The 23707-nt window shown below is 48.3% G+C and overlaps 1 protein-coding gene across 2 annotated transcripts in view; it reads left to right on the top strand.

The window, feature by feature from the left end:
* Positions 1–23707, top strand: part of loxl4 (lysyl oxidase-like 4) — a 38735-nt gene that overhangs the window by 5607 nt on the left and 9421 nt on the right. For both annotated transcript variants that reach the window (XM_035399628.1, XM_035399629.1), the window contains exons 5-11: positions 9377–9415; positions 9601–9814; positions 10800–10980; positions 18181–18335; positions 19038–19205; positions 21131–21293; positions 21807–22050. In XM_035399628.1, coding sequence (XP_035255519.1) covers positions 9377–9415; positions 9601–9814; positions 10800–10980; positions 18181–18335; positions 19038–19205; positions 21131–21293; positions 21807–22050 — 1164 coding nt within the window. The remainder of the gene's footprint in view (positions 1–9376; positions 9416–9600; positions 9815–10799; positions 10981–18180; positions 18336–19037; positions 19206–21130; positions 21294–21806; positions 22051–23707) is intronic.

Below are 23707 nucleotides of genomic sequence, written 5' to 3'. Positions count from 1 at the left end.
ATGTCACAATCACTACTGGTGATTGACAGAAAAGGGGTTCTAGAACACTGACTTTGAATTTTGAATTTTGAATTTTTAAACCAACACTTCAAAGGGTAAGGCTGTTTGAGAAGGTATGGCAGTTTGAAGCCTCAGACACCCACCCCAGTGACGTGCGGAGTGCGTTGTGTCTGAAATGAAGCTTTGTAAATATGTTTTTTGGAAAGTTGGGCCCTGAAGGGACTCCAGTTCTCAACATCCTCAACAGAGATAGTCTGTGCATCCACCTGCCAGTTTTTCATAAAATAGCTAATCACAGCCTTCACCATCTCTTATGCCTACAGCTGAGTTGGCTGTGTTCCTTTCGGGTGCATCAATACATGAATCTCTGCTTGGTATTTTGGTTTTCTTTTGCAGTTTTGTGCGTGATGCCTCCTAGAAGCACATCCTTCTGGAAGTTTCTGTTCGGCAAAAAAAAGAAAATTACTTTATATTAATTGGGGCAAGTCAGGATGATGATGATGCTAATGTCTGCCTTTCTTGAGCTGGATGCTGAAAGAAATCTGAGGACTTAAATTGATTTAAGGGAAATAAACGTGTATAAGAGTGAGGTGGTGGGGCAAGCAGGTCTATTACAGCTCATTTGAGTCACCTTTTCTGCTTGGTTCTGGCTTATCTTCAGCCCACAGGCAGGTCTTAATAGACTTCAGACTGAGAAGTGATAAAGAGATTTCCCTCGCTCACTGATACCATCTCCATTTCCTTATTTTGTTTTTCTTTTTTAAGAGGAATGGGTTTTTAAGAGGAATGGAGTGACTTTGACTTTGATTGCTTTGACGGGCTCTAATATCCCCGTTGATGGTCGTTTACGGCAGACCATCAGTTACTGAAACAGGAAGTGGTGGTGGTGTGGAGGCAGTTGGTTGGCAGTTGGTTTTATAAACGCTGCTTTTATTTGGGCCTCGCTTTAGACTTGCAGTGGTGCTCTAATCCTGTAACTCTGTGCTGTGGGTTCCTGCTTTAGCTGTTGCTGTTTTAGCAGTATGGTAGGTGATGTTCATTGTTTTCTCCATTGCATAGTGTGAGTGATTATTTATAATAATAATAATAATAATAATAATAATAACCCCGTAAGTCAGGGAACTTAATTCTTGGAAGTCTGTATTTCTACGGGGGTGTTTGCAGTCAGTGGCGTAGACTTGGAAAGAAGATGTGATGTGAGGACTGTACAGCACACCCCAAAATCAACAGACACTGCGGCCCTCCCGAAATTCAGTTTGAGACCCCCTGTCGCGCACCATGTGCGTTCTGCATGTTACGCAGGTCCCGGTGGAGCCTGGTTAGCGCCCCAAGGCTCTGTTTAATCTGTCAGCACAGCGCTCCTGTCGAGCCGAAGCGAAAGGCATTAAATGTCGTACTCCGTTTAATTATGACGCTGTGGCGCACCTCAGCTATGTGCAGTGGAGCGGTGTGCCAAATCTAAAAGGTCAGATTGCTGATTGGCCGAATTACCAAAGCCAGCCAGCCTCGGCCAATCAAAGCAGGAGCAGAACCCTTGGCTGTGCATTGCTTTCAACAAACAAAAGCGATAGCAGTGCAGCTGACCTGGGTCAAGGGTCACGTGCACATCCGAAATATTTTAACTGTTTAGATGCTGGTGAAATTTGGAAATGCTCATCCCATGAACCCCCCCCCCCCCCCCCCCCCCCCCCCACCCTTCCCCAGCGAGCCTCACCATGGGGAGGAATCTAACTCGGATCCCACACTTCATGGTGGCAGTCTCTGTGCCCGCAGTGAGACTGGCACGCTGTGCCCGCAGTCTGACTGGCAGAGCGTACACGTGCCAGCGCGACCGCGCGGGCGAACTGTAGCCCTCGCCGTGCCACACAGACGGGCCCTCGGGGATTATTTTTAGCGGGCCCAAACGGGGCCGTTTGTGAGGTATAAATAGCGGAGCTCTGCCCGCTCTCCAAACCCATATCCTCCCTCCGCCGTGGGGCCCTTCTCCCCGCCTCCTTCGGTGGTCTCAAACCCGCCATGTACCATCAGCCCTCCGGCGGGGAAAAACACGCTGAGCCGCCGCGGAGCAAAATGCCACCCAAAAATCCGTAATGTCAAGTCAAAATGGCGGGAGCAGAGGCTGCTTTGCCATGGCGCAGAGGGAATAAAGCATATAAACTGGCCCACATTACATATGAAGTACTCTCATGAACATGCATACATGATTGACACATGTGCTGTATTTGAAATCATGCCCATCCCTGCTGAAAAGTATGTGGACAAGGGTTTCACCCCCAAAGGAACTGGCATAATTTGGATGACCCCACCTCTCTGTCCCTCACTCTCTCTTCCTCTTCCGCTCTCTCTCTCTGTCTGTCTCCCTCACTCTCTCTTCCTCCCTCTCTGTCTCCTTCACTGTCTTTCCCTCACTCTCTTTCACTCTCTCTCTCTCTCTCCCTCCTTCCACACATGCCTTCCACACTCCACAGCATACAAACCCAGTACAGTAGAAAGGGCAGAAGTGTTTGTTTTTTTTTGGTTGGGGGAAATGCTTCAGTGGTTTTGTGCTGAGGGAAGTGAAAAAGTGTTGCTGCTTGAATAAAACTCCTTCGCCCCAGATGACTAATTTGGAATTGTCAGCTAGCAGGAACGCTATTACCGCTGTTCCCTCCAAAAGCATCTTTATGTTAGCAAGTAGAAAATAATAGCCGTGTAGCTAGTGTCGCTAGCTAGTTCTTGTCACAGCCTTTTTAACGGCTTATTTGAATTTTCCGGCCATGTTATTAATGCAAAAATTACGTTTTTTTTTTTTGGAGCAGCATTGTGTGTATTTTAGTGCCGGTCCTCATAAACCAGGTTCTTGTCCTCTAATTTCATACAATTAACTGGGTTGGTGTTTGAAGTTAAGAACACGCGGCCGTTCCTCTGCCAGTCTCCTTTGCTTGTCTCTGGGTCACCATGGAAACACGCTGAACATCAAAGGAAAATTGTTATTTCACCCCCCTCGAAATTCAACCACGAGGCCACCCATCTTGACCTCCTTCCCTGACTTTACCTCTTTTGACCCTCGTTCCACCTTTTGGCCTGGCTTCTTCTGTTCACATCATATTTCTGCAAACACGTTTAAAACTCGCAGCATATGCCTGTGAACATTTTGGGATTTTCCACGGTCCCCCATTAGCTGTTCTGTGCCTTACGGGAAGAATGCTCTACCCCTGTGCTAAATATGAACATTCGGGATCGCCTCTGTCTGTGTGCGGATCAGCCTCAGCCTGTTATTAACTCGCAGTCAAACCGAATCTGTGTTGTGGAGAACGTGGAGGACGGAGTCACACAACCCCATCAGCACAAAGCCTTCGCCCCAAGCCTTCAACCCAGAAATGTTCTAAATGCAAGCATTGTACCCGGTTTAGCTGGGAAAGAACCGTAAAGGCTGAAAAAAGAACGTGTATTTTTGTAATTTTGGCTGCATCACAGTCTGTGTAATTTCTCTGATGTTCTCTGAGTTAACCTGAACATCTTTCTCAAGACATTGGTGACTCACACCATTCAGGGAATGACTGGCTGCCACTGTTGATCGAACCAAACAAAGCGGTGGTAGCACGACAGAAGAACACACAGTAACAGTGGGCGAGATTTGATTCTGTTCAAGGAGCAGACACTTGTTGAATATTTAAATGAGAGCTGTACGTGTTTTATTTCGATTTGCATGCAGATTTGGAAAATGGTGTCCAAAATCACTTAAATCACGTAAATTCAGACATGGAAATGGCGGTACATCAGGTTTCCTTAAACAGTGCAGGAGATCCATAAACACAAGGCATTTGCATAAGTCGAATGACAGATATCTCCGTGGTGGGTTGTGGAGCGGTGGGTAGGGGGGCTTTGGCCTTGTGTTAATGACCTGCCCAGCTTTACATAGAACCTTCAAACCTACGCTGTTCTTGCAGGAAGAGCGTATCCGAAGGCAGCTGGTTATCTGCATATTTGCATTTAAAAAACCATAGTTTTTTATTTAGCAGACATCTGAATAATTTAACCTTGAACGTGTGAGTTTGAAATGTCAGCAGGTTCTTTAGTATTTTGCCAACCTTTCTGCATGCTTTCGTAGCTGTTTGCTTGGAAGAGGACATAGAGAGGTGTTCTTCCGTCGCGTAAAGAGTATGGAAACCATCACTGAAGTTCCACCAAACTTTTGAGAACTGTGAATGTGGGAGGAGTTGGGAGGAGTTACCTACCTGTACAATTCAGTGGGCAGTGCTATCTGTAGAGACAAAAGCTGTGGACCGCTATGGTGACATCATTTCTGTGACGATTGCTTTTGACCAATCGGCAGCCTGTTGTATGCCTAGCACCACCCATTGGTTCCTGCTGATTTCATTGGGTACCTAGCCAAGAGCAGGGAATAATAGAGTGTGGTGCTGTTAATAATGGAACCATCAAACAGGACTGGGATCTCAGTTTTGGATTAGAGTCCAGTGCAGTGCTCATAAACAGTACAGTTCCGTCATAGTCAGTTTCAGATACCAACTGCTAAAAAAAAACAGAAAGTGTAATGGAGAGATCTGTTTTTATTTATGTGTTACAAAAGACAGCCCAACCTCATGTATTGAGGATAACACAGTAAGGGGAAGTTGGTGTTCCTTGAAAGACGTGGCTTTTTCTCAGCTGCAGTTGCAGGGATCGTCCTCCGTGTGATTTCGCTGGGGTCATGTGGGGTGCATCAGAGGGCGAAACCACCCCCTCATCCGGACAGGAAACGGATGAAAGGACATTGTTGTGGAAGACTGCAGCTCGCTGTCATCAGACCTCGTTTCCCTCTCTAATTAGGGACTGCAGTAGGGCTCTTTGGTAGAAAAACAAACAAAGAGAGAAAGACCGCACTAAAGAGCCGTTTATAGCGCCAGACGCGTGTCATCTCGCGACGTCTACCTGCTGCGCGCACGACAGACGACATCTTCATCCTGTCTGGTTCTGAGATGGCCCCGCCCCCCTACAGGGGATCTGCACACGCTCAGAACCGTGCGTTAGGTCTAAGGCCACCTCTGCTCTGTGTGTGCTGGATGAGCTGCACGTGTGTGTGTGGATGTGTGTGTGTGTGAATGTTTGTTCATGTGTGGGTGCCTGGTGTGTGTGTGTGTGTATGTGAGTGTGTGTGCGTGTGTGCGTGCGTGCATGAGTGTGTGTATGTGGTGTGTGTGTGTGTGTGCATGAGTGTGTGTGTGACTCAGTGTGTATGTTTGTGTGAGTGTGTGTGTATGTGGTGTGTGTGTGTGTGGGTGTGTGTGTGTGTGTTTGCGTGCGTGTGCAGCATAGCTAAATTTCAGTTGCGCCCTGCTGTGTCAGCACGGACTGCTGTCTGTGGAGACTGCCATTTTGCCATTTAGGGATTATGACCCCGTTTTGCTTGATTAGCCTGTTGTTACATTAACCTTTTCTCCATTGTGTGTGGGGCGGGAGACCTGTTCCAGGCAGCAGGTTTGGGACCACTGCGTCTCTGCATTCTGGAATTCCCTCGATTATCTATTTTTTAAAATCATTTCTGCTTTACAGTTTAAGGAATGCAGCTCGTCCTCATAAAGGACTTTAATGTGGTCTCGCAGATATGTTCATTACCCAAAAATTTTCTCCCCTCCAGGAATTCTAATTTACACCCTTGATCTGTGATCGCTGCGGGTGGGGGGGGGCACTGTGTGCGGGCAGGTTGGCGTTAATGTCCCACAAAACCTGGGTCTCACCCAGCAGGCTTGTGGTGTCAGCAGGGGGGGGTGCCCTCAGTCTCCATGGCACCCGGCTAATTAAAGGGTTCGAGCCCAGAATCCCCCCCGAGCCTAGCTATAACCCGGGCAACATTATGTTGAGCATGTTTGACCCTTGGGAACTTGAGACTGCAATCAAAATATTGTATAATGTGACTGGCACCCAGCCAGCAATCATGGACTATAGGATGTGTCCTGGGTGGGGTGCTCTTCATGAGGGAGTCTTGTGGCCTCTTCGTGAGGGAAGCTTGTGGCCTCTCGGTCTGGTCTGGTCCCTGGATGGATATATGCTACAGCCGAGTTCTGGGAGAAGCCACCTTTTTGTGGCATAGCTGCCTAGCCTAGCTTCAGATGCTTCTACTGTTACCTGTCAGAACAGTGGAGTGAGTCGGTCAAACGGTATTCATCTCTGTCTTTGTTAAACACGATATGCAGGTTTATTTTTGGACTCCATGTGAAGTTTTGGACTACAGATTTTCCCCCATATTTTACAGCTGAGCTTGGGAACTCTACAGAAGTGCTGTCAAAGAGCTTTCGGTCTTATACAGGGGTTCAATCTCACACAAACATGCTTGAAATCAGTCACTGACAGAGGTAGAGATTCACTCTCACACAAATCTGCTGGCAGGTATAAATCAAGCAGCTGTCAGTCAGGGAAAGCAACAGTTGTTACAGACACAAGAAATGAGAGTAGAGAGTAAAAAGTGAAGCCAAACACAGCAGCGTGGCTGTTTTCTCCAAACAGGCGGGCTGGCCGTGTCATTTAGCTCTTCCTGGGGTTTGTAAACCAGGGGTGAGGCAGGATGCCTAATTACACGGGCAGGTAGGACAGTGGGAACTAATTAAAAGCCGCACCAGCCGCAGCGGCAGTGCCTCTGCATCCAAAAAAAACCGGGTTTGGAATTACGGTTGCCTTTCATGCTCCCTTCCTGTCACCTGACCGTCCAGCTTCCTGTTCCAGTTTAGAATAACATCGTGGCCACTTCCTGTGTGTTTGTTTTTAAAGGCTTGTTCATCTGCAGTGCAGTGAATGTGGTCTGAGCCTGTGATCTTGCTGGTCTTGTATGTTGCTTTCCTGCTCATTTGCACACAGCTATAATCTGTAGTGAAGAGTGATGAACTGGAGTAATGCTGGTGAGGCCATGAACTGGACACTATTTAATATCAGAAACTATACCTGAATTGAGTATTATCTTAACCATGTGTTAGTGTGTGTATGTGTGTGTTTACAGTGCTGTGAAGAAGTATTTGTCTCCTTTCTGATTTCTTCTGTTATTGAATGATCAAGCACCCATATCACCCGTGTGGAAAAGTAATTGCACCCTTAGTTACTCAATCAACCAGTTGTAATTGACCATTAGATTCAGCTGATTGAACACGGCCAGGCTTGATTGCAGTCAGCCCTGTTGAAACTAAACCTGACTGATATTGAACCTTACCATCAAAGTGAAGTAGTCACCACACAGTTTCTGTAAGCACAGGCTGAAAAGGGTTACAAAGCCATTTTTAAGTCTCTGGGACCGAACCACAATGAGAGCCATTATCTCCTAATGGAGAACACTTGGAACAGTGGTGAATCTTCCTAGGAGTAGCCAGCCATCCCAAAATTCCTTAATATATTAAATATGGGTATTTAATAATGTTTTTCATTAAATAAATTAAATAATAATAATAAAATGTGTGTTCACTCAGGTTCCTTTTGTCTAATGTTACATTTAGTCTAAAGATCTGAAACCATTCAGTGTGACAAATATGCAGTAATGGAGGAAATCAGGAAAGGGGGCAAATACTTACTCATGGCCCTGCATACATAGATTATATTCTCTTATTTGTGTGAAATATTGTGTATACATTCATCTTTGTGCCAGCTGTACTTGCAATGAAAAGGCTGTAGTGTATTTTATATGCCTCTGTCTATATATACCCTTTATTGGGGTGTTTCAGGTGCAGGTCCTGCTATTACAGAACACACCCACCTGAACACAACGTGCCTGCACACCACAGCCCACCGCACGGCCACAAAAGAGCCCTTTGAACACTGCTGTTCTCCCTCTCCTTTTTTATGGGCCTGGGCGTGCGAGCCCCCCCCCCCCCCCCGGCTCAGGGGCAGTCACTCTGCTTCTCCAGACATGGGGGAACAGCGCCAGCACTGTGGGCCCCTTTATTAAAATGCACAGGCACCTGTTTGTGTCCGTACGGGACGTACAGGACGTGCGGGACGCGGGAGGGCCGAGCCCATGACCGGCGCAAGGCCTGGCTCAGGCTGACCCCCCCGGACAACCCTCACGCCCGCTCGGCTGTAACTGTAGGGTCTTTGATGTGGGCCAGACCACCAGCCCCCCTCCCACCCCCCACCTTGCCCCCCATTGCCTGATATGGTCCTGGGGCAGGTGTGGGGGGGGGGGGGGGCATGCCGGACTGCCAGGAACTCTTCCCCCTGGCCAGGGCACTTAGATGCCAGGCATGCATGCTCCAGGAGGAAACGTGTGTTTTGTGAATCAACATTTTTTGTTTTATTTATTTTTTTAAAACGCTGTTTGCTGTTTGGCTTTCTCCCCCCTCCCGTTTGCGTGACCCAAAAGTGTGAGGGAAACGCGGACCAGAACCGTGCCTGTTTGTGTGTTTGTGTGTTTAAGTTCTCATTCGCATTTCCCAAAAGCGGGGCCCATCCCTGTTCCCGGACTTCGTTACCTTACACATCTACACGGATACTGCAGATGTTGTGAGCAAATAGCACCTATTTTCCTTCTCTAAATTTGAACCAAATTTCCATCTGTCTTTGCTCCCCCTCCCACTTTCTTCAAGGGTACACTTTGTAACACTTAGTCACACTTTACACTTGTTATTTCTATATAAACTGTATATATCCACTGTATTATTAATGTGTAATTATATACACATTAGTATTCATAAAACTCAATATATATTCTGAATTTGGCTCACTTGTGATTCCAAACATTAATATGAACATGAGATCCTTTACATGAGGCAGGGATGTCCAGTATGAATGAGTGAGATAAGCTGATTGGCTAGATGGTGGTGACAGTGGAGAATGAGTGAGACAAGCTCATTGGCTAGATGGTGGCGACAATGGAGAATGATTGAGACAAGCTGATTGGCTGGATGGTGGTGATAGTGTAATCTCTCCACAGATTTGCATTTTCTGCACTCTCATTTTGTGTTCTTAGTGAGATGTTCGCTGTTAGGATTGCTGCTCACACAGGGCCTGGGTTCACACACACACAGCTTCAATTCAACCAATATTTATTCTTAACTTTGCCTTAAAAACATACAGTTTAGCAGCCCAGCCTGGCTGTTTACTCGTGAAGAAACAAACAAAATGTTTATTTATAAGTCAACCCTAAGGACAAACGTTGATTGAATACAGGCCTATTTATACAGCTAGGAATACCGGTTTCTATTTCTTTCAGTGGCACCCTAAGATCCACCATAAATGCATGGTAACATCCCAAAAGCGCAGTCTTTAACTATGAAACACAGTGCCCTTCAAATATAGTGCACTTCAGCCTATATGCCAATCTTTCAGTGGTGATGTGCAAGTATGTCTTTTAATTTGTAACTGTGACAGGCAAGATGTGCTTACCTTTCACCTGTTAACCACAAATGATCTTTTACAGAAAAATATGGGACTCAAAGATCAAAGATCCAGCCACCAGGTGAGTTTTTGTTTTCACTTGTGTATTTGACTGTTTATACTTTTTTGTTCTGAGGACTCCCTGAAGTGAAAATGTTAAACGCACAACTGTAATTTCCTTTTCTTGAAACGTTCTGCACATAAGAATTACAGTTGGGATTTACACACCGGAGAGCCCCAGCCCACATCTCCTCTCTCCACCTGCAGGTTGAGCATCATGGCCGGGAAGAAGGGATTCTGGGTAGAGAAGGTGCACTGCCTGGGCACGGAGTTCAGCCTGGCGCAGTGCCACGCCCAGCTGTCCATCCCGCGCAGCCCCGTCCCGTGCCGGAACGGGCGTCACGCCGTGGCCCGCTGCGTCCCCGGGCCCCAGTTCGCCCGAATCTCCTCCGGCCGGCCCCAGGCCCCACACCCCGGGGTGGTGAGAAGCCTAATGTATCTGTTAGCACGTTAGCGCTGCAGTGTGTTAGCATGTTAATGCTGCATTGCGCTGGCTTATTAAAGCTGCAGTGCATGGTAGCGCTGGAGTGTGTTAGCATGTTGGCACTGAAGTATACTAGCATGTTAGTGCTGCAGTTTGTTAGCATGTTAGCACTGCAGTGTGTCAGCACGTTAGTGCTGCAAAACGTTAGCACGTTAGCATTGGAGTATGTCAGCATGTTAGCTCTGCAGTGTGTTAGCATGTTAGTGCTGTAATACATTAGCATGTTAGTGCTGTAGTACGTTAGCATGTTAGAGCTGTAGGGTGTTAGCACGTTAGCGCTGCAGTATGTTAGCATGTTAGCGCGGCAGTATTCAACTGGGTGACTATGAGGGACCTTTATCTCTGCCAGGATTTCATACCCTTTCCATCTCCTGTCACTGCAGTCTCAAGTCGCATTATGTACTAGCAATAAATACCGCACCCAGCCCCGTAGGCTCTGGTGTGACAGATTGCATCAAAGGTCTGGAATTGTTTAACTGCAGCTTGCAGAAATGGTTTTACAAAACCACTGAACCAAACCCTGAGTACAGATCATGCAGATGTGAGTACAGATCGTACTGATGTAGACAGATGCAAATCGGACTTTGGAGTTACAGGAATAGCCCAAGTGAATGTGTAAACGTGCGTAAGGACACGCACGACCGTTGCTTTGGATGACGAGCACACGTCTTTCTCCCTCTCTCTGTCTCTCTCTCTCTCTCTCTGTCCCTCCGTCCCTCTCTCTCCCTCCCTCCCTCTCCCCCCTCTCTCTCACTCTCTCCCTCCCTCACTCCCCCAATCACTCTCTCTCCCTCTCTTTCTCTCCTCTCTCTCTCCCTCCCTCTCCCCCCTCTCTCTCTCTCTCTCCCTCCCTCACTCCCCCCCCCCCACTCCCCCCCAATCACTCTCTCTCCCTCTCTCTCTCCCCACCCCCCCCCCCCAGCCGGTGGTGCGGTTGAAGGCAGGCCCGAGGCTGGGGGAGGGCCGTGTGGAGGTGCTGCGGGAGGGGAAGTGGGGGACCGTGTGCGACCACCTGTGGGACCTCACCTCCGCCAGCGTGGTGTGCAGGGAGCTGGGATTCGGCACCGCCAGGGAGGCCCCGACCGGGGCCTACATGGGACAAGGTCAGACCCGCTACCGGCACAGCCGCTAAAACTGCTACGCTAAATATTTAGCTTAAATGTGTGAAATATTCATGAAAAAAAAATTATATATATATATATCTCAGGTGCAATCATATTAATGCCCAAATTGGTCTGCATATTTTATGGAAGGGAGGAATGGAATTGCATGAGATATGAGAATGAGATATTCCATGAGATATGAAGGCCCAAATGTTCAGACATATTTGAACATATCAAACACGAAAGAGTATCTCAGGAGAGAAACATTACGGCTCCATAAATCGGCGACAAACACGACGAGATGTGCACGTTTGCGCTGTCGTTCTCGCTCTCCTATGTGGAAATCTGTAGATTGGTGTGATATTTAACTTGTTTGCATGTTAGCGCTGCTGTATGTTAGTGCTGCAGTGTATTCCAGTGGCAAACGGAACGTACCGCTAAACGTTGTGTAGATGCCGCACACACAATGCTGCGCTACAGTGCCTTCCAGTGTTTTCTACGGTGTGCTGATCTGACAGGCTGGCTGTTTCCGGGACAACTAACCTGGTTCCCTAGTTTTCCGTCCATGAAGTTACATTTTACAGACTGTAGGACTTGGTGGTACTGGGTTTGTCAGCACAAGATCATTGATGGTCTGAAGAGGACATTTAGCTTCCACTGATGTCTTCTGAAAATAATGTGGAAGGCGTGCACCTTCTCCTTGGAAGAGTATGCAGTACGTGGAATCAAGTTCTCTTATGAATTCCTTGAATCTGTTGTATCCGTCAGTGGAGACAGATAGTCGTGTATAGATCTTTTTCACTCGTTTGTCTGTGACGGCCGGCCTTCTCTCTGCAAGGCACATCTGAAAAAGGCATAAAACTTGTTGTTTGGCATAGTGCACATTCCATTCAACCAGAAATGTACTTGTGAAAGGACACGGTTTGCATTTTGGCGTCTTCTCTTTCCTTCAAGGCTCACGTTCTTCTTGTTCTCTTATGGCATGTGTCCTTCCAGTCCGGCATTTCCCCATATTTATTTACTCAGAGAAGTGACAGCCTTTGGTGTGGAAGTACTTAAGGAACCAGCCAGTACAGGCTGCCATCCAGGCTGGCCCTGTCCAACCCAAACACCCAAACAGACCTGGGTCAAATACGTATTTGTTTTGGATTCAAATACTTTTCTGTGCTCTGTTGATCTTGCCTGGTGTAATTGAGCCTGCCAATATGACCAGAAGGTGGAGTTTACACTTTTTGAGAGTATTTCATTGGTTCCAATACGCCAGACAAGATCAGTAAAGCTAATGGTACATTTCTGTTTAAGTTCCACTGTGTTTCTTTTTAAGTTAATATCAGCAGATGCTGACTGTAATCAGCTTGCGAGATTGTAATTTGTACGTTTGTAAGTGAGGAATAAGCTTGACACTGGCTGAATGTACAGAAGGTCGACCGCACAGTGGTTGGATGGAGTTTCATGTGTGACCTGACTGTGTTCATTTTGTATATTTCCCAGAACCGTGTGGTCTTAGTCATATTCCTCAGACACTCAAAAAGTCATTAATCAGATTTAGATATTTGGGCAGGTGAACTTCCTGTGACCACCATAACTGGGGGGTGGGTGTGTGTGGAGGTGAGGGTCTGAGAGTGTTTGAGAAGCGCCCCTGCTAAGTTAAGTAGGGCCAGGAAGTGTTGGTGTTTACGGAGACTTTGTCTTTGAGGTATTTTGAGGTATTTGTTTACGGATTCCACGCACATCTGAGGGAGCCTCTGAGCCTGGCGGCTTATCTGAGTCACTCCAAGCCCTTCTGCCTCTGAATCTCGGGAGAATTTGCATGAAGTCGAAATCCTCCGATGAGCTTTTTTTTTTCCATCGCGCGTTATCTGCTCTTTACCGCGCTTTGATCGGGCCGCGATCTGATCCACCTGCCGCCACAAACTGTTGCCGTGGAGATGACAGCAGGAAGGGGGCGGGAGAGGTCGCTGGGCGGCTAGCCGCTTTCAGCTAAAACTGCAGGTGCGCACCAGTTTGTTTTGGCATTGGGGATCTGTAGTGCCTGCTGGGCATCCACCTGACTGAGCCCTTTGGGGAAAGGCAGGGATAACGTTTCACTCAACGTCAACGATTCAGCGGAAGGCGAAACTAGCTGTGCTGTCGAATCAGGTCTTGCCAACTCGAGCAGCTGACGTCTCTCTCTCTCCTAATCCACGGAGGAAATCTTCTGTCCTGGAAGATTATTAGACAGCGTCGAGCAAAACTAAGGTCCCAAAAAAAACTCCTGTTTGATTGAGTAACATGCACTCCGATGACCTCCTGACTGGGTGATAAGCTCATTTCAGACTCTGGATGCTTCAGAAGGTATTTTCAGGGATACGCTCACGGAGCCTGCCTGTACTCAGCGGCTGGGTCTTTCTCCGTGTCTCAGGGATTTAAGCTCATTCAGGCTCGCCGCTGCTCTCTCCTCCTCCTGCAGTCCTTCTGTGTTCTCCTGTTCATTCTGCTGTACGGCAAAAAGCAAAACGTGGGCAGACTCAGGACTGGGAGTGGCGAGATATTGCGCTGTGTCTCAAAATGTCAGTCAGCTTTTCCTGGGATTGAGGCTTCCGGTTTGCTCTCTGTTTGCCCCTTTGGGTGGAGTGTACTGTAACGGTTAGAGAACTGGGCTGGTGACTCTGAGGTTGCAGGTTCAAATCCCAGATGGGGAACTGCGGCTGTACCACTGAACAAGCTACAGGTACTTAGCCTGATTTGCTTCAGTACATATCATGAATGCATTCTGTGTAAAAATTGTCCCAGCCTCTCTGGATGCGTGTGCTAAACACGGTGTTGTCCCTGTACAAGCCCTTACTGTTGGTCCGGCCACATCCCCTGAAGATGAAAGTTGCCTTTATTTCCATAACACTTGCTGTCACGGCTGCCGTTTTACACTCGTGTGTAATTTAGCCCGGTGCGCTCCAGGCCACAAAAACACATGTCCTGAGACGAGGGCGCACATTAGCGTCCAAATGAGAGAAAGGGCGCAGACGGGGGAGGGGCCGTAACGAGGGTGGATTTCCTGTGCCGGACACGCGGCCTGGTACCGCGCGCGCTCATAATGAGAGCCTCCCGCCTCCCGCCCCCGCCCCCGCCCCCGCCGCCGCCGACCTCTATCTTTACCCGCCTCTTAACTGTCACCGGAAACCGTCCCGCTGATTAGACTCCAGGGAAAAAGAGCTTTCTGCGGAGTCCTCTCCGCGTTTGCTTGGCCGGCTGAGGAGGAAGCTGAGAGGAGACAGCTTCATCCAGGCCAATAGGAGACAGCTTCATTCAGGTCAATAGGAGACAGCTTCATTCATGCTGAGAGGAGACAGCTTCATTCAGGCCAATAGGAGACAGCTTCATTCAGGCTGATAGGAGACGGCTTCATTCAGGTCAATAGGAGACAGTGTCATTTAGGCCAATAGGAGACAGCTTCATTCTGGCTGATAAGAGACAGCTTCATTCAGGCTGAGAGGAGACGGCTTCATTCAGGCGGATAGGAGACAGCTTCATGACAACATGGCGGCACCTACAAACTGCACTTCCCGGGCTTTCAAAATGCTTTTCACAAAACCCCCGTGGAGATTCAATGGGTGGCCTTGCAGTGACTTGGTCTTTATTTTCTCTACCATCTATGGTCCTACTGTATATCTATATGACCTCACTGTCCTTGATGTTCTGGAAGCTTAATGATCTATTCCGTTGCCTACCGAACATTCTGAGCCACAGCCCACTTAAAGAGTGACTGCATTTTTTTGGTGGTCCGCCATGTTTAAACTGTGGGCAGACATATGTTCAAATATGGAACAGAAACAGCTTCTAAAGATCAAACGTGTGTGTAGACTAGCTGGTACAGGTGCAGACCGGCGTGCATACGAGTGGAAAGTACATTATATACTGCGTGTTATTTTTATAATGTATCTCACCACTCGCTCCATCCCCTCCTGTGATCCACCAAGGCATCCCGCCGCAGAGTTAAATAGCAAGTTCGTTAGAACATGTTTTGGATTCAATGAACGTTTGTCCTTTTTTGAAGACCCACATGCACTTTATTTGCACGTCAGTTCAGGTTCAGGGCAAATTTGGATTGAATCCATACCAACATCTTTTGAAAGGAAAAAAATATTTGCTGTGCTAATGTCTTCAGGAAGAGTATGCTTCAGGGCCAAGAATCCCTGAGTGAAAATGCGACTGACCTCGCTCGTGTGTCTGGAGACTGCACTGAGCATGCCCAGACTCCCGGCGGATGAAAGGAGTCCTATCTTCCCCCGCTTGTCCTCGCATGGCTGGCTCTCGCACTCTGTGGTGAAGGGAACCGTGGCAACCGAGCTGCCACTCAAGGACCCCGGCAACAAAGAGAACAAAGAGCCCCCCCCCTGCGCTGCTCACCTGGAGACGCCACGCCACACGGCACAACGCTCGCCCTTACCTGGGATCTGATCAAAGCACTAATCAACACAGCGCACGTGCTGTGCAAACACTGCTCGCCCTTACCTGGGATCTGATCAAAGCACTAATCAACACCGTTCACATGCTCTGCGAACACTGCTCACCCTTACCTGGGATCTGATCAAAGCACTAATCAACACCGTTCACATGCTGTGCGAACACTGCTAGGTCTTACCTGGGATCTGATCAAAGCACTAATCAACACCGTTCACCTGCTGTGCGAACACTGCTCGCCCTTACCTGGGATCTGAGAGAATCAAAGCGTCCAATCGGGTCAGCTCAGGTGGAGCTTCTTCCGAGTGGGCAGAGATGTGGAAGTGGAGGCCTGGGAATGCTGAATCCAGTCTTGGCATCAGCGGGGAGAAGGGATTTTAACCTGCTCCTCAGACAGTACATTACTACAGGCGGCGGCCGTCCCACAAAAGCAGAACACGATGAAAACAGGAGCGGGCTCGTTTAATCTTAAAAAAAGGCAAATGTGTGGGTTACGCTCCGGAAGCCGCAGAACGCTCATCCCTTAAGTGTGTCTTCCATGGCTGCTAACACCGTCCTGATCCTCCCGTCTTTCAGCGTTGGCTGCCATTCCGCATTATTGGGTGTAATACATTTTCATGTGTCTGCCTGACTGCCTGTGTTTGTGTGGGTGTGTGTGTGTGTGTGTGAGCAAGAGAGAGAGAGAGAGAGAGGGACAGACAGATCAGATCAATTCAGAAAGTCAAAGCTGTCGATTTTCTTAGGGACAGTTTCCCAGATTTTTTTTCTAGTGGAATTCGGTAGATTTTTACTGGGTACACCAAATGTCGCCATAGATTCTGGAACAAACCTAAGGTTGCACATTGCACAGGCAGCAATTCTTGCCAAAGCTTCTCTAAAGCATTTGTCTAAAGTAATTTAAATCCCTCAAGTATGTGTATACGAACATACATCAGTTTTCCTAGGCTCAGTTTGAATTTCTCGTTTCCGTCTGCGTTCAGCCGGTTGCCATGTTCTACTGGTGTAGCGAAGACGGCGGTGTTTCTGAGATGAAGGGGTAAAAAAAGAGAAAAAAACAGAGACAAAATTACACACACATGCCGAGATTCTTGTTCACATCATGAGCTGCCTAAATTACAGGGGCAGTCCTCCTCTGTACATTTCCCATTTTAAACTGCTGGTGTACATTCAAATGTACGGTGGTTTCTGTCTGTCTGTGTGTGTAATTTTCTCCCTGCCTCTGAATGGGAGCTTCTTGTATTTAAGGCAGGATTTCCAGTCATTTGTTTCCTGTCTGCTGCAGTTCTCAGAACTGTGGCCCCGACGCAGATGCACAGGGTGAAAATCACAGTCGCCCCGATAGTATGAACAGCAAGTTGCCGCTCCTGCTGGTCTGTGATTGGTTGAGCCCCCCCCCCCCCCCTCCACACCCCACCCCCATCCCAGATGTTTTGACCTGCTCCCCTGGACTACATTTAGCAAGCTGGGGTTCACCTCTGCTCTCTGAGCAGTGAGACGGTACTCAGTTACTCCTTTCACAGCCTTCGCCTAACATTTGTGCAGCGTTTACCTAACGTTTGTGCGGCGTACACCTAACGTTTGTGCAGCGTACACCTAACGTTTGTGCGGCGTACACCTAACGTTTGGGCAGCGTACTCTACGCCTAACGTTTGTGTGATTTGCGTAGCAGCGCAGTAGCATTGTAGCGATGTGAAAATGTAGCTCGAATGTTACACGAACTTGTTGAATGAACTTGTTTTCTCAGGGTCCTCCCCTGGTCTTTGACTCCTGATGTTTGGGGTTCGCTGTTTCTCACCCAGTTTTGGCCTGGTTGGATGCGGTCTCCTGAGGGGGAGAGAGAGAGGTCAAACGCCATCTGCAGACAAGAAAGAATGGCGGTAATGGTCTGTGGCGGAATCATGACTGTAAGAACAAAGTTCTTATCGTCACAACAAAGCCGCCAGACAGCGAGACCAAACAGACACAAAGCCAAGTTTTTTGGGACAAGCGTGTTGGGTTTGAAAACAAACACAGACAATGTTTATCGAGCTTTGCTCCACCTCCACCTCCACCACAATGGCCTCGTGAGCCTGGATTGCACTATAGTCTTTACTCCTCTCTGCTACAAGCCTGGCAAAAGGAGAGCCGTTAAGAGCTGTAAATCTGCCCTTTGTAACAGAACTAACGACTAACCAATCAAATTAAATCAGTGAAGCCGGAGACTAAGGAGAGACTGGCTAACTGTGCTTAGAGATTTGGACCAGTCCCAGTCAACATTTTTGTGGTAAAAGTGGAAAAACCATTTAAGGTGTTCAGGTGAAAACCAGGTTACATTTGGTTGAACAGCGAAAGTTTTCCAGCCAACTAGGACATAGACTGACAATATCTGGGTGGAACCTGAGCTATATTGGGGATAACCTAGTCTGGGTATGTCAAAATGTCTCTCCACCCCTCTAGATGTCTCAATTCCAGCTTTTGCTCTCTGGGGTTGAGGGTGTCTCCCCTGCACACCTTGGGTGTGTCTATTGCTGCTGTTTTTTCCAGACGGTCCGGTGCGAATATCGAGAGATCTCTCACAGTCTGCCATTTTGGATTCTGAGACTACAGCCATCTCTTTCCCATGTGCACCTCCACACTAGGTTTATGGACCATTTACCTTCTAAGGACAGGAATGTTGGCAAGAACCTTGCCTGTTGGCAAGAACCTTGGATGAATGTGGCTCCCCAGCTGGGACTGCAGCTAATGTGCTAACGAGCTACTGGAACTGCTTGGCTTTCCTTGCAGGCACGGGCCCTATCCACATGAACTCGGTGCAGTGCCTGGGCACGGAGAGCTCCATCATGAACTGCTACTACCGTGAGGTCACCCCCAGGACCTGCAAACACGGCCAGGACGCCTCGGTCCGCTGCAATGTGCCCAAAACAGGGCTGGAGAGCACGGTGAGGCCCCTGACAGGCAGCCCGACCACACGCATCAGAGCGCGATTTAACACATGCATCAGAGCGCGATTTAACACAGGCATCAGAACGCATTTTAACACATGCATCAGAGCGCATTTTAACACATGCATCAGAGTGCATTTTAACACATGCATCAGAGCGCATTTTAACACATTGCATCAGAGCGCATTTTAACACATGCATCAGAGCGCGATTTAACACACGCATCAGAGTGCATTTTAACACATGCATCAGAGCGCGATTTAACACACGCATCAGAGTGCATTTTAACACATGCATCAGAGCGCATTTTAACACACGCATCAGAGCGCATTTTAACACATGCATCAGAGCGCGATTTAACACACGCATCAGAGTGCATTTTAACACATGCATCAGAGCGCAGTTTAACACAGGCATCAGGGCGCATATGCATCAGAGCGCATTTTAACACATGCATCAGAGCTCATTTTAACACATGCATCAGAGCGCATTTTTACACATGCATCAGAGCTCATTTTAACACATGCATCAGAGCGCATTTTAATCTTTAATTTTTTACAAAGACATGGGGGTATGGAGGTTCTGAATGCCTGTTATCTTGGAGCAGCCCCATCTGCAGATAAAACCGTGTCGTGGTGTAACGCGAGTTTGCTCTGAGTAAGAGGCCAGCCTCTCTCTGGGCCCCTGGTCCTGTTTCAGGTGCGTCTGGCCGGGGGGAGGCAGCCAGGCGAGGGCCGCGTGGAGGTGCTGATGGACGTGGGGGGCCGGAAACGCTGGGGCGCGGTCTGCAGCGAAAACTGGGGCATCAACGAGGCCATGGTCGTCTGCCGGCAACTGGGCTTCGGCTTTGCAGCTCAAGCACACCAGGTGAGATTCTTTACACTGTCGGTAGCTAGGCTACAGCTCTGCACCAGGTGAGATTCTTTACACTGTCGGTAGCTAGGCTACAGCTCTGCACCAGGTGAGATTCTTTACACTGTCGGTAGCTAGGCTACAGCTCTGCACCAGGTGAGATTCTTTACACTGTCGGTAGCTAGGCTACAGCTCTGCACCAGGTGAGATTCTTTATACTGTCGGTAGCTAGGCTACAGCTCTGCACCAGGTGAGATTCTTTACACTGTCGGTAGCTAGGCTACAGCTCTGCACCAGGTGAGATTCTTTATACTGTCGGTAGCTAGGCTACAGCTCTGCACCAGGTGAGATTCTTTATACTGTCTGGAGCTAGGCTACAGCTCTGCTGCTTGTGCACACCAGGTGAGATTATTTACCCTGTCTGCAGCTAGGCTACGACTCTGCAGCTAGTGCACACCAGGTGAGATTCTTTACCCTGTTGGTAGCTAGGCTACAGCTCTGCAGGTGGTAAATGATTTTTGTTATTTTCCGCACATGTACAAGGAAACAACGTTACCACTGAGCTACCTGACTATCAGAAATTGACTGAACGCGATTATGAGATGTTTTATTTTTCATAGCTGTTGCTTTGACCAGTGCTGTGTGGTGTGTGTGTGCGTGTACAGCTGCAGAACTGGAATAGAATAAGGGTGGAAAAATAAGATATTAAATACAGTGTCCACACCAAAAGTCCCGACAGAAACGTTTCTGTTGAGCTGTGATGCGTAAAAAAAGGCAAAAAAAAATCACAAGGAACCGTTCAGGCTGGCGTGCTTCTGTGCAAAGCCCTCTGGGATTCCTCTGGCTTATAATATTGTACCCGCTCTTAGCGTCCATCAGAAAGAACCAGTTTGTCCTTTTCCAAAAATATATGAGTACGCACCATTTCACAGCCATTTTTAATGGCTCCTTTTTATTTCCCTTAGACGTATTTCACTGAGCTTTGTGTTGCAGGCTCACTTGTGCCGGTCAAAGCCATGTTTAATGTGCTTCTAGGGGCGTTTTTGTTTGATTTAATCTTCTGGACGCCGTTTGGCTTTCATGGCCTTCTGTGCTGTTCCCCGAAGGAGGATAATTGCAGGTTCTTAAGCTCAATTTGCTTGTATATAAGAATGCCAGGAAAAGAAAATCTTAAAAATAATTTTTTTTTTTTTGCTTGGACAAGGGCAAAAACGCTCATTTGCATCATGCCACACACCAGTTGGGATGACAGAAAAGTGATGATTCGTACATGTCAGAGTTTCTATAGGTGGGTGTTCCTTTATGACCATTGTTCAGGGCACTTTGAAGAAATAGTGTGCTGTTGGCATGCTTAGCTTGGTGAGCATAGTCGAGTCAGGGATATGAGATATACTGATGTGCTGATATATATACCGATGTGCCTGTGTGTGTACGCATGTGTGTTTGTGTGTGCATGTGCGTGCGTGTATGTGTGCGTGTGTGCATGTGTGTGTGTGTATATGTGTATGTGTGTGTGCGTGTGCGTGTGTGTGCGTGCGTGTGTATATGTGCATGTGTGTGTGTGTGTGTGTGCGCATGTGTGTGTGTGTGTGTGCGCATGCGTGTGTGTGTGTGCATGTGTGTGTGTGTGTATGTGTGTGTGTGTGTGTGTGTGCGCGTACGTGTGTGTGTGTGTGTGTGTGTATGTGTGTGTGCGTGTGCGTGTGTGTGCGTGCATGTGTATATGTGCATGTGTGTGTGTGTGTATTTGTGTGTGCGTGTGCGTGTGTGTGCGTGCATGTGTATATGTGCATGTGTGTGTGTATGTGTGTGTGTGCGTGTGTGCCTGTGTGCGTGTGTGTGCGTGTGTGTGTGTGTGTGCCTGCGTGTGTGCGCGTGCGTGTGTATATGTGCATGTGTGTGTGTGTGTGTGTGTGCGCATGCATGTGTGTGTATCACAGGAGACCTGGTATTGGCCCGGAGACCCAGGCGCCAGCGAGGTGCTCCTGAGCGGGACCCACTGCATCGGGACGGAGCTGTCCATCCAGCAGTGCCGCCGAAACGGCAACGTGTACTGCCCCCGGGGGGGCGCCGCCCGGTCCGCTGGGGTCACCTGTGCCGAGGGTAAGTGTGCTCCCCCCCAATTCCGGTTGCTACATGATCGTTCACTGATCGTTGGCTGGTTGTTAGCTGATTGTTGGCTGGTTGTTAGCTGATCAGTGGCTGGTTGTTGGCTGATCATTAGTTGGTTGCTGGCTGATCGTTTGCTGGTTGGTGGCTGATTGTTTGCTGGTTGGTGGCTGATTGTTTGCTGGTTGTTACCTGATCGTTCACTGATTGTTGGCTAGTTGTTGGCTGATCGTTGGCTGGTTGCCGGCTGATCGTTAGCTGGTTGTTAGGTGATTGTTAGCTGGCTGTTAGCTGATCATTGGCTGGTTGTTAGCTGAATGGTGGCTCGTTGTTAGCTGATTGTTGACTGGTTGTTAGCTGATCATTGGCTGATTGTTGACTGATCATTGGCTGGTTATTGGCTGATCGTAGGCTGTTTGTTAACTGATTGTTGGCTGGTTGTTGGCTGGTTATTAGCTGGTGGTTAGCTCACTGTTGGCTGATCCTTGGCTCCCTGCCCCCTGCCAGCGGCTCCAGACCTGGTGATGGACGCCCAGCTGGTGCAGGAGACGGCGTACCTGGAGGACCGCCCCCTGCACCTGCTTACCTGCGCCAACGAGGAGAACTGCCTGTCGTCGTCCGCCGCGCGCATGCGCTGGCCGTACGGGCACCGCCGCCTCCTGCGCTTCTCCTCCCGCATCCTCAACCTGGGCAAGGCCGACTTCCGCCCCAGGGCCGGCCGCGAGTCCTGGACCTGGCACCAGTGCCACAGGTACCCTCTACCGCTCACCCAACTCCCAATCCTCTCATTTCAGGGCCCTGTACTGCTCACCCACATCCTAATCCTCTCATTCCAGGGCCCTGTACTGCTCAGTCAACTCTTAATCTTTTCATTTTATTTACTGTATGCGTGCCAGACGAGGCTCAGATACGTTTTAAATGACTCTTTACATCAGGTTCCCATCCTGTTGTGTTGGTTTTTTTTTTTTGTTTCCTCATATTTTGCAACCAGTTTATGCCTTCAGAAGTTGTGAGAATGAGTGTCATTATCATATCAATGTTGTGAATTGAGCATGTGCTGAAACAAACTGAAAAAGACACTGCGGCCATTCCGGATTTCAGTTAGATGAATCCCTGAAAATGGTCAGCGGAACATTTATTGCCAAAATGTGCAATCATATGAAATCAGAACTTTATCCTGAGTATTTATGAAAATATTTTTTCTTATCAGCTTGTCAGGAATCTGCAGCAATTTTAACGGTGTCTTTAGTATTTCAAATAATTATCTCACCCATGTCTGGTACATACTGGCTGTCTTATACACTCTGTGTGCGCTTCTTGTTTTTAATGTATGTGTCTCCAGTGCTGCTTTATGGGTCTGAAACACCTTCATATGAGCTTCATATGTTTTTCTCACAAGTGCCACTACTGGCATTTTCCTCTGATTCCACTTCAAATGCCCTCTTTGTTCAGTTGGTTTATATGTGACGTGATTTTTTTTTTTTGCCTACCGTGTAAAAAATAACCTGTGAGTAACAAGTGCTTTCAGCGTATGGCTGTTCCCAGTTCGTGTCACTGGTGGCCTGTGTGTCTGTACCTGATGACTCGGGTCAGGGGTGGGGGGTTAATTAGCTGCCGTGACCTGGCCCCGCCCTCACAGGTAGTTTACTGAAATAATGACGGGCCCGTTCCGTGAAGACAAGGCGGGTCGTTGTGGGGCGGGCCCAGAGGCACTGTGGGTAATCCGCAGCCTCCGGGCCCCCTTCGTTAATCTCTTCCATCAACACGTGCGCCTGAAAGGGCTCCATTCAGGGCCTTCAGTGCAGGGCATTGTGGGCCGGGTCCTCCAGGGGTCCACCCCGTGCCACACACCTTGTGTAGAGTGAGGTCATCGGCTAGCCTGTCCATAAGAGCCTGGTTATTCCCTCTGCTCCAAATCTGAACCCCTCAGGCACCCTGCTGCACCCCTGCACCCCCCCCCCCCCCATCCAGGGCTCCCCACAGGGGAAGTTTGCATCTTAATGAACACCATGGCCAATGTATTATTATTATTATTATTATTATTATTATTATTATTATTATTATTATTATTACAAAAGAATAGCAATGTATAATCCATCCATCCATCCATTATCTGTACCCGCTCATCCTGGTCAGGGTCGCAGTGGGGTGCTGGAGCCTATCCCAGCATGCATTGGGCGAGAAGCAGAAAACCCACTCTGGACAGGTCGCCAGTCTATCACAAGGGCACAGTGTAGTATAATGGTGGCTTGCGACTTTAAGATTGTAGCTTCATTTCCCTGGTGGGGAAGTGCTCGCTGCACCCTGGAGAAAGGTACTTAACACAAACTGCTTCAGTAAACAACCAGGCATAAAAAATGTAATCTGTGTAAGTCATTTGGGATGAGAGCAGCTATTAAATGCCTGAA

This window comes from Anguilla anguilla, chromosome 18 (genome assembly GCF_013347855.1).
Source record: "Anguilla anguilla isolate fAngAng1 chromosome 18, fAngAng1.pri, whole genome shotgun sequence".
Classification (NCBI taxonomy): Eukaryota; Metazoa; Chordata; class Actinopteri; order Anguilliformes; family Anguillidae; genus Anguilla; species Anguilla anguilla.
This window is presented reverse-complemented; position numbering and strand designations above follow the sequence as displayed.